Source organism: Leucopleurus acutus, assembly GCF_964270905.1.
Source record: "Leucopleurus acutus genome assembly, chromosome: 6".
Classification (NCBI taxonomy): domain Eukaryota; kingdom Metazoa; phylum Chordata; class Mammalia; order Artiodactyla; family Delphinidae; genus Leucopleurus; species Leucopleurus acutus.
In genome coordinates this window covers 60,637,304-60,648,890 of record NC_139149.1, presented here as the reverse complement: position 1 = coordinate 60,648,890, position 11,587 = coordinate 60,637,304, and the positions used below count along the sequence as shown (strand labels likewise).

The 11,587-nt window shown below is 40.9% G+C and overlaps 1 protein-coding gene across 3 annotated transcripts in view; it reads left to right on the top strand.

The window, feature by feature from the left end:
* The first annotated feature begins 3,611 nt into the window (after positions 1 to 3,611).
* The window catches only part of GPR155 (G protein-coupled receptor 155), a 43,054-nt gene continuing 35,078 nt past the window's right edge, over positions 3,612 to 11,587 (top strand). For all 3 annotated transcript variants that reach the window (XM_082841327.1, XM_082841329.1, XM_082841328.1), the window contains exons 1-2: positions 3,612 to 3,753; positions 8,385 to 8,881. In XM_082841327.1, the coding sequence (XP_082697453.1) occupies positions 8,416 to 8,881 (466 nt within the window). In that variant the 5' untranslated portion in view covers positions 3,612 to 3,753; positions 8,385 to 8,415. The remainder of the gene's footprint in view (positions 3,754 to 8,384; positions 8,882 to 11,587) is intronic.

The following is an 11,587-nucleotide window of genomic DNA, read 5'->3' as shown; positions in this document are numbered from 1 at the left end:
ATACCTACCTAAGAAGAGAACAAAGTAGGCTGTTTACATACCTTTTTAGAAAAAGAATCAAACATTTGTGAAGATTTGACAAAACAAAGGGGTTTTTGCTTGGGGTAGCAAATTAATGAAGGAGTAACAAAGTTTGTTTATACACCTTTCCCGGACTCAAATTCCCTATCTCAATGCCTTTCATCCTCAGGGCATACGGAGGATACCTTCCTATGGGAGCTTTGTTTTCTGCTTTCAGGGGAAAAAAGGAGGGTCAGAGTGTTCTTATACAAGCTGTTTCTCGAGTAACTTTAAATCAAAATAATCAATATGCCACCTTGGCATTATTTGGGAACGGCCTGCCCCAAGCCCCATCATTCCCATTGAATACAAAGAAGGTATCTTGGATAGCTGGCAGGCAGTTATGTTTTATTCAGTCATTCAAAAACCATTTACGGAACAGCTGCTGTATGTCATGGAAAGCACTATTATAAACGCTAGGGATACACAGATTAACAAAAACAAGGCCTCAGCCTTGTGTAAGTTCATATATTGCACTGTATCAGTGCTCTTAACTTGTTCTATTTTATAGGTGGATTTTGTACACCTATCTGGTTTAATACTTAGCAGTGAATTTTAGAAACATATTTACTATTGTGGTTCAACATTTCCATATAGCCAAAATATACACTTTATGACTTATTTCAGACTTTTTCCTGATAAAATACATACACATTTTTTGGTATAAATTTTGGGAACTTTTCTACACAGAAAAAAAAAAGTGTATTTTTATCACTCAAAGATAATTACTATTGGCATTTTCTTCTAGAATTTTTTTTATACATTTGATTTTAAGTAACAGAAAACCCAACTCAAACTTGTTTAAACAATAAAGAAAATTGATTGGCTCACATGAGTGAGAAGTCCACAGGTTGACTGGCTTCAGGTGAAACTTGATCCTACAACTCAATATGTCATCAAGGACCCGTTTATTTCCTTCCCTCTGCTGTGCTTTCCTTGGTGTCTGCATCATTCTAAGACTGGTTCCTCTCATGGTCCCTAGATGGCTGCCAGTATCTTCCTGGCAGTAGAAAAGAACGTCAGCATTCTCAGCAAATGTTCTAAGAGCCATTCTATCAAAACACCTTGGTGCCAATGCCCATCCTGACTCAATGATTGAGTCCAACGAACAGAACATACTGATTGGTTAGCATAGGTTAGTTACATCACCTTTGAAGGCGGAGTGAGATTAGCTTCTCTGGAATCATATGAATCTCTAAGGAGAAATTGGTACTGACAGGAAGGGGACAGGCAGTTTTAAAGAAACTAGAAATCATTTTAGACATATTCAAACAACACATTTTAAGTCACTCTAAACACTTGTACTATTTTATCTTCCTCTTCTTTACTCATCTTTGATTAGACTCTATGGATGGCCCAGAGTCCAAATTTTTCAAGGGAGATCATCCTCAAAATTTTGATACAGAATATTAAATAGGTATTGAAAATTATGACACATCTATATTTCTGAATAAAAAGGTTATATATTAAATGAAAAAGGTTACTAAAAATCATCTATATGAAAAATAATGTGTATTGCATGACCCTATTTTTCTTCACTGATTTATATATGCACAGGAAAAAGTGATACATATGTAGTAAAACGTTAACAGAAGTTATCTTAGGTGTTGTGCTTTTCACTTCCTATTTTCAGTTAACAGTATATATAGGTCAGCATCTCACAGAATGACTGGCAGACATGATAGTGGAATTAAATTAGTACCTTATGGCATTCATCAGTAATTGCTTACCTAAGAATGACTTTTTAATGAAGTCCTTCAATTCCGTAAACACTTTGTTCCTAGAGTCACTGTCCCCCCTGCCAGCTGCTCTTACTTGTCCACTCCATACAGATGTCTCCAAACCACACCTTTGGCTCTGTTTTTTCTCTCTCTTGAGCTTCTGTTTTCTCTTTAGGTGTCTACTAGAAATCTCTGCTTACATGTGCTGATACCTTCATGAGCAGTTAGTTCACAGGACAGTGAGCACTTAGACTCTCATTCACTTGCTGGCTGTTCTTAGATCAATGACTTAATCTCCAGGACCTCAAATAAAGAAGATGACGATAACTTCTTCAAGAGAGGAGACTAAACTAAGTTTCTTGAGGTTTTAGATTTTAGGCCTAAAACCAAATTCATTATCTTCTTGTAACCACTTCCCTCACTTGAAACATTTCTTCCTTTCATCTTCAGATAACAGAACGATAGGAAACAGTAGAACTTTAGAACTAATAAGGATGTTAGAGTCTCCCTAGCTCAATTCCTTTTCTTTAGTATGATGAACAAATACATACCTTCATTATCTCCTTCCTTTTCTTGCCCTATCAGTAATCCAGTCCCATCAGTTCTCCTTTTGTAATGTCTCTCAAGCCTCTTTCATTCTTTTCATTACCACCACCCCAGAGTACATCTTTATTTCCTCGTGGCTTGGTTTTTCCCAGTCATGTTTTTCCTGCTTTCAGTCTTTCAGCTAATCCTGGGAAAGCTTCCAGATTGCATATCCGAAAATAGTGTGATCACTAAGACATGTTTTCATGAAAAAAGAATTTGATGGTTTTACTGTGGTCAGAGGATAGGTCCAAACTGTAAGGCTAACCTAAGGAACTTCCTAGAGGTTCACCCTAACTTATCTTTCCAGGTCTATCTTCCAGTATTCCGCTAAAAGTCAAAGCTGAATAAATATTTATTTAATTGAATTAATCTCCATACTTTCTAAACACAAATCCTTTTAGCTTTGTGATATAATCAGGAGATTAAAAAAAAAATAGCATCCAGGTTCAAGGGAAACAGGGAAGCTGTTAAAAGTTAAGAAGATAGAGAACAAGGGTGAAGTGAGGAGAACAGGAGCAGAATTCATGTTCTATATATTCAGTTCTGCTCTGTAAGTTTTCCACCAATACAGATTCCGCTCAGTACACTGAGGGGATATGGATGTCGTTCCCCCGACAATAGAAAACACAAGCAGTCAGGGTCTGGATGCTTATTCTAAACCAAGCACAGGGCTAAAGCTTTACAGACATTTTAGTCTCTGATTTAGGAAGGTCAAGGTCACACTGCCTTGAGAAAGGTGAAAGGCAGGTGTCTGACCCACGATTAAAGACCTTGCTTTAAACTGTGCTATAAAAACGACTAGGCTAATCAAGAGAGGACTTGACAGACCACACGAGGCTGGGGTTAGGCGGAAAGGCAAGAGGCTTCTACACCTGAATTTACGGAGAGGAAAACGAAACGGCAGAGCCCTCACGGCGGCCGCCATTTTGCGGGAGCCGAACGGCCGGAAGTCCCGCCGCCGGCGTCTAGCGGCTGGGAAGCTCGCAGCCTGCGGCTGGAGGCTGGCGTAGCGGAGCACCTTGGGCCTCTGCGTCTCAGCGGTCGGGGGCGGAGCCACGGGCGGGGCCGGGGCCGCGCGGCGTAGAGTCTCGCGGAGGGAGGCGGAGCCTGAAGGCGGGGCCTTGGACGGCGCGGCTCTGTGGGTCCCCCGGCCAGGGGCGGGGCCAGGAGGCGGGGCGGTGGCTCAGGGAGGAGCTGACCCGGTCCCAGTTTATGAGCGCCTCACTTTTTCGGATTGTGAATGAGCTGCTATAGCGGGCAGCTGGCAGCCGGCAGCTCTCGGCTAGGAGGGCTGGGGTGGGAGGTGACGGTGATTTCCTCTCTGCTTGGCCCACCTCGAACATCGACTCCCTTCTCCCGCGGCCCCGGGATGCAGCCGTAGCAGGTGAGATGGGCCCCCGGGACGCCGACCTGCGCGGTCCCGGCTCGGCTTTGCGGGCCCTTGGTGACCCCGCTCTCGCCCCTCGAGTCTGAGCAGGTGGGCAGCGCCGAGGCCCGCAATCCGCTGCCTGCGCCTGCCCGCCTCTGCCCCGTAGCGCCCGCCTTTAGGACGTGCGGGGCCACCCGGGAAGACTTACGTAGGGGAAGGGGCGGCTTGTCCCCTTTGGTGACAGAGCTGCCATCCCTCAGTTTGAGGAGCACATCATTGTACGTGCGTCCACCCTACCATTCTCAGACTCTTCCCTTTATTCCGGGGGGGTGGCCTCAGTGAATGCCATCGTGGGAGCTTCTGCCCAGGTACCTGGAGCGTTCCGCCAAATTTTCTCCCTTAGCCCTTTTTGGAGCATTTCACTTACCATGCTTTGTGACTGCCATGCCCTGGGGAAGCTGAGCGACCAACTTTGTATCCCAGGCACAGAACCCAGGCTGCCTTTACACTTCCACTGCTGCCTGCCCAGGCATTGGGTGGCAGCTGTTCTTTAGGCGGCCTATTTGGTTACAGATTCTCTACATCCTTATCTTAGAGGGCCAAAGTCTGTCCCTGCCGACAAGAGAAGAGGCAGTGCTCAGCACTCCCTCCCCACTCTGGGTCTTTAGGGAAGACGTTTGGTCCCCTGCAAGTAGGTGGGAGTGGGTGGATGGTGTGACTCCTGGTGTTGAAGGGTGCTTGAATAGGACCACACTGTATTATGCTTTTCCCACCGGCTAAATGTTATTGGGTGTTTGAGAAATAGCTTAAGAGTTTAAAGCTTTCTCTTTGAAACCCGTCAGAACCCTCCTCTCCATTTTCACTTAATAGCAGTTGTTTACAATGTTAGTGGTTCCTCCATGTTATCTAAACCAAATATGAGTGGCCAGAAGTGGCTGGTGTATAGCATTTCTCTGCTCCCGCCCCAGTGAGTGGTCTTTAACTGTGACAAGGCAACTTTATTTATTTATTTTTTTTTTTGCGGTATGCGGGCCTCTCACAGCTGTGGCCTCTCCCGTTGCGGAGCACAGGCTCCAGACGCGCAGGCTCAGCGGCCATGACTCACGGGCCCAGCCGCTCCGCGGCATTGTGGGATCTTCCCAGACCGGCCACGAACCCGTGTCCCCTGCATCGGCAGGCGGGCTCTCGACCACTGCGCCACGAGGGAAGCCTGCTCCTATTTATTTTAAAAGAATGCTTTAAGAAGTATATTCTCGGGGCCTCCCTGGTGGCGCGGTGGTTATGAATCCACCTGTCAATGCAGGGGGCACAGGTTCGAGCCTTGGTCCGGGAAGATATACATGCCGCGGAGCAACTAAGCCCGTGCGCCACAACTACTGAGCCTGCGCTCTAGAGCCCACGAGCCACAACTACTGAAGTCCTCGCGCCTAGAGCCCCTGCTCCTCAACAAGAGAAGCCACCACAAGGAGAAGCCCGTGCACCGCAACGAAGAGTAGCCCCCGCTCGCCGAAACCAGAGAAAGCCCGCGTGCAGCAACGTAGCCAAAATAAAATAAATAAATTTATTTTAAAAAAAGAAGTATATTCTCTTCCTGTTGGAAAAAAATTTAAGATGAGATAAAACTTTGTATTTGTAAGTCCTTTTTGGTTATTTTGACTGCCCCTCAATTAGCAGATATTGCTTTTAAAATATCAAGGAACATTAAAAGAAGCTTCATGGGAAGGGGAAGATTACTTTCCAAAGTTTTTCTCTTAATTTTTGACTAACTGAAAGTTAAACCTGGGCCTTGCTACAGCTATTTGACCATCACCTTGAGGGAAATAAAGAGCTCTCCCTTCCCTGCTAACAACTAAGATCAAACTAAATTAAACTGAACTCCTTAATTGTTTGGTATAAAATGAAAACTGATAACCTTAAAACCCATCCCATCCCTCTGTTTTAGTTGGAGGCTCTTTAATACCAAGTATGTTTGAAGAACTGCATAGAACAATGAATTATATTTAATTTACTACCATTCTTATTATTATTAGGACACACAACTCCTAATAGCAACTGCTACCACTTCTTGAAGGCCTACTTTGTGATAAGCTGTGTATAAAAGCTCCAATCCTGGGGCTTCCTTGGTGGCGCAGTGGTTGAGAGTCCACCTGCCGATGCAGGGGACGTGGGTTTGTGCCCCGGTCCAGGAAGATCCCACATGCCGCGGAGCGGCTGGGCCCGTGAGCCATGGCTGCTGAGCCTGTGCGTCTGGTGCTTGTGCTCCGCAACGGGAGAGGCCACGGCAGTGAGAGGCCTGCGTACCGCAAAAAAAAAAAAAAAAGCTCCAATCCTCACAGTAGCCCTCTAAGGAGGTCTTTACTCTCATTTTACAGTTGAAGAAGCTATGGTGCAGAGAGGCTGAGTTACCCGAAGAGTTGATAAGTGATAGGCCCCAAATTGGGTTCAGGCCATTTGACTCTTTTCACTGAACAACTGCAAGTTTAGTTAAAACTGTTGGTTTAAAAATTATTGGAATACATTGATATGCAAGTGTGGTACAAATAAGGGGTAGGGAGCAGTGTAAGTTATAATGCTCCAGGCAAAGAAATATAGGGAACTTTTAAAAAATAACAGAAGACTGGAGTAGTTTATCACCTTAATCTTTAGCACTGCCTTTTCAAGTCCACATCTCTCAGGGGCTCCAAATGTTAAACACCTTTGTTCACTTGTTTACCAGCTCCTTACTTCAATTATGGGTACCTATACCAATCAGTAGCCTTTTCAGGATATAATTTGATGCTTATTTGGTAAACTTCAAGTATGTGAGTATTACAGGTTTTGTGTATATTGACCACTCCTATCTAATCCTAGGAGGAAAATATTTGTCCTGATCCAGATTAAATGTAATGTTTTTAAATGGTTCAGTTTATACCAGGGTAGCACAGAGAAAATTATCTCATCCACACCCCCAGTTGTATCAGTTGTTGGTCTTTGGCCTGCCATCTGAGTCCTTAATGTGATGTGGGTGTTTGAGAACTTAACCTGGGCATTATACATTTCAGGAAGCGTAAGCTTTTTTACTTTCTACCTTATATGAGGCTACTTTAGATGGTTAACCCAGAATAATCACTTAGGAATTGGCAATTGTCACTATGTCAATTTCAAGTTACTAATAAAAGCTGGTTAGTTGCAGAGTTGTTCAAACCTAATGTTCATTGTGTCCCTGGCAGCAAGAGGAAAGTCTGGTAAGTATTGTCATATTAATGTAAAGTTTTCCTTGCTTCATTTTCTGAACATCTTTAGAACATTTTACAAGACATTTTGTGTTCTTTAACATTTTATGAACAGCTTTGGAACATTTCGGAACACATTTTGTGGTCTTGGTGAAAAACTTAGAATACTTAACATTCAGGAAAAAACAAAAAAAACAAAATTCTGTCCATGAAGTAGATAGTTCCTAAGAAAGAACATTGATCCACTAAAGGGTGAAAGGTTTATTTAAGAGCAGGTAATTATTTTAGTCTCCTAAATCTCCTGTGTGCTCCAGGCACGGTGCTAGGCATTAGGGACACAAAAGTGAGCAAAAACATGCATAGTCCCTGCTTCTATGGCACTTAAAGTCTAGTCAAGGAGATAGACATAAATCACACAGTCACTCTAATACATAGTATAATTATAAACTGAGAAGAGTGGCCTAAAGTTAAGGAACATGATTCTATTTGAGAAAGACTCCTGGCCTGGCTATGGTGTTAGAGGAGCCTTACCTGATACAACGACTCCTGAATTGATTTGGATATGATTCGGAGGATGGGTAGTTGTTATGTGGGTGGGCAGGGAAGAGATTATTTTAGTGTGAACTGCATGGGCAAAGCCCCTGTGGCACAAAGACTATGGGGAATTCAAGACAGCCAATATGTCTGGCTGGTGTAAAAGGAACTAAGAGTAGGCTGGTTGGGATGCCATCATTTTTTCTTTCATTCTCTTATATGCCACCAGAAGTTATATTTAACTTTTGTTAAGTGATTTATTTGTGCCAGATGTGTTTATAAGGACTTGATATTGAATAATATCAAGTTCCTATGAGGTACGTACTATTATTGCCATTTCACAGATGAGGAAATGAGGTACAGAAAAGTAAGTTACTGGTTCAAAGTTGATCAGTGATATTCTATTTTACTCTTCTTCCTATCCTATAGTCAAGTCCTTCCGCGGGCTGGAAAGGACCTTCCTGTCCATTGTGACTCTTAGATGTAGCCCTGAGAACTTCTGAAATTTCTGGAAAATTTGGCTGCAGGTGGACATTCAGTAGACTCTGTGGGTGCCATGCTCTTATCCACTAGGCAGAGCTTGACTGTGGAGCACTGGAGAGGACCACAGGGCATCATATTACAGCTGTAAAATCTGTGGATCTTATTTTACTCATATCTGATACTGGATATCGGAAAGCAACATAAATATTTTGAGCTGACCCACCTTTGAGAGTCAAGAGGCTGTTGTTAGCAGACACTTCCACCCATTTTATTTTTCATTGTATTTTTCTCTGATGGTTGTTGAAAAAAGTTTGTATATTTATTTGGCCATTTAATAAATCTATGTTTGCCAGTATATCCTTTCAACTAGAATTCTTCTCATTGATTTCACACTGAATCTTTCTTCTTTCTTTCCAGAGATCAGGTTGCAGTTGGAGGGTGAAAGAAAATGAATTCTTTTTCTGATATACCTGCCAAGAACTTGACCATTGCTGTCAATATGACCAAGACTTTGTCCTCACCGGTAACACATGGATTTAATTCCACTAATGACCCACCTTCAATGTCAATAACAAGGCTTTTTCCAGCCTTACTAGAATGCTTTGGCATAGTCCTTTGTGGCTACATAGCAGGAAGGGCCAATGTTATAACATCAACACAGGCAAAAGGACTGGGAAATTTTGTCTCCAGGTTTGCACTTCCAGCTTTATTATTCAAAAACATGGTTGTACTTAATTTTTCCAATGTGGATTGGTCTTTTCTATATAGTATCTTAATTGCCAAAGCTGCTGTATTTTTCATTGTATGTGTATTAACCTTATTGGTTGCCAGTCCCGATAGTCGATTTGGCAAAGCTGGACTATTCCCTATTTTTGCTACACAAAGTAACGACTTTGCATTGGGATATCCTATAGGTAAGTTACTTTTTATTTTTTAAGTTTTAAAAAATTTCAGGTCTTTTAGAAGGTAACAAAATGTAAGGCTTTAATTTGAATCTTTTAACTAAGCATTTGTTAGTGATTTATACTTATTCTTATATCTAAGAAATCTTTTGTATTTTTTTCTTAAATATGTCTTAAGTTAGATGAATTATATTTTTTCAGAGTTTGAGGCACCTTCAAACACCTACCTGAAATAAATGGGCATATCCAAATAAATTTTGTGAGTCATCTTTCTAATAGTATTTTTTTTCTTCTCAATAATCACATATGAAAGAAATATAATTTCCAGAAGAGATCAGATTCTGATTTAAATTATGTAAAAAGCATAGGCATACACCTGTTTAAAAACTGTCATTATTAAATGTTAGCAGTGGAAATTTATGAGTGACTTTTTCCCTTCCTTATTCTTCTTTCCATCTAGAATGTATATTATTTTACATTAATGCTTGTTATTGAGTTTTTTATTCAAAATATCAGTGTACTTTGGTCGAAGTTAATTTCTTGTTTAATTAAGGACAAAATGAGGACTTTTTTTACCTTTCCAACTTTTCCTTCTTTAACTTTCCAACCCTTTAAGCAGCCTAATTTTATGTTTCTATGTGTATATGTTTTCCTGATGAAATAGTAAACATACTAGTTGGGGATGTTGAGATATCTTAGAAATATATTCTATTTTCCAGAACTCTCTGCCACCAAGAAAATGTATACTTAGTAACTACTTGTTTTTTAATGTTTTTTTATTGTGGTAAAAGTCACATAATATAAAACATACTATTTTAACCATACTTAAGTGTACAGTTCAGTGGCACTAAGTACATTCACATTGTGCAACTCTCACCATCATCCATCTCCCAAATTTTTCACTTTCCTAAACTGAAACTCTGTCCCCTTTAAACACTAACTCCCCATTCCCCCTCCCTGCTCCCCCACAAGCCCCCAGCCCCTGGCATCTACCAGCGTACTTTCTATGAATTTTTAATATTTTTAAAGTTTATGTTTTGCTTTGATCATGTATCATAATGTAGGGATCTGAATATTATGGATATAGTCATTCATTTATTCCTTCATTCATTCATAGGAACCTGTTAGTACCAGTGACTGTGCCAGCTGCTGGGAATACAATTGTGAACAAAGTTCTTGTACATACTGAATTTACATTTTAATGGGAAAATAAAATAAAAACAAAAATAATATCAGGTAATGACAAGGGCCATAAAAACAAAGTAGTGTTATTTTACAAGGAGATGGCATTTGAGGTGGGGAGCAGGGTCAGTGAAGGCCTCTCTGGTGATATAACTTCTGAGCAGAGACTGAATGAAACTTAATGAAATGGACAATTGAAATCTGCCATTAACTTTCAAATTTCTTCTCTTTTAACTACCCACTCCCCCCAAAAAATTATTATACCTCTGGCACGAAAAGGATTCTAGTGGACTATACTTTTCAACATTCTCTTCCTCCATATTGCTTACCAGAAATAGAAATATACCTAAGAAATTATATAACTATGAATAGGAGGTTTGTGAGAGAGGAAAAACCAGGCTCTTAGATAACTGAGCTGTGAATAGTCAGAAAGTAGATAGGTGTTCCTTTAAGGTTAATCAATTTTAAAATTAAAGGATGAGCCAAGCATTTAAATAAAGACTTTGGAAATAAAAGAGCAAGGAGTTAATGTGTTGTCCCTCTCTTCAGGAGCATTAATAATGTACATTTGTCAAGGTATTGATGGTATAAGGACCGTAGAAGTGGCTAAGTATCATAGTGTTAAATATTTAATCAATAGTGCTATATCTTAATTTGGACATGAACTGTAAGTTTCATGCTGTCATAGAGTAGTAAGCCCATAACTAAATAGAACTAACATTTGTAACTTTATAAGTGTATTTTCTTATATACTTATCTCACTTGAGGTAGGGCAGATATTATTATCCTCGTTTTCAAATAAGAAGGCAGACTTACAGAGATTTAATTGTCTTACCCCAGGTCACACAGCTAACAGGTGACTAAGACCCAAACCTAGATTTAAATCCTAGGCATTCTCTTATGCCACACAGTTATATAACATGCCCATTTGATCATCAGAAGACCCAGCTAGCCCTTATAATACATTATTTTCACAGAGAATCAAAGTTTTTCATAATCTTTACATTATTCAAAAATATTCATAGGGCTTCCCTGGTGGCGCAGTGGTTGAGAGTCCGCCTGCCAATGCAGAGGACACGGGTTCGTGCCCCGGTCCGGGAAGATCCCACATGCCGCGGAGCGGCTAGGCCCGTGAGCCATGGCCGCTGGGCTTGCGCATCCTGAGCCTGTGCTCCGCAACGGCAGAGGCCACAACAGTGAGAGGCCCGCGTACCGCAAAAAAAAAAAAAAAAAATATATATATATATATATATATATATATATATATATTCATAAAATGAGTAGCAGTGGTAAAAGACCTGTTAGATGAGTTTATCCATTTTCATATTAAGGCAGAATCTCCAAATAAAAAATACAGTCAGCCATTTTCATTGCTGCTTTTCTCATGTCCCACATTAAATCTGGTAATAATCATGTTCCCAGCAGTATGCTAGCCCAGTTCCCCTGATGATTAGGCTTGCAGATTTTGAGTTGTAATTGTTTGTTTGTTTTTAAATCACAGATTATGTAAGAGCTCTTGTGACATTAGGTTGTAGA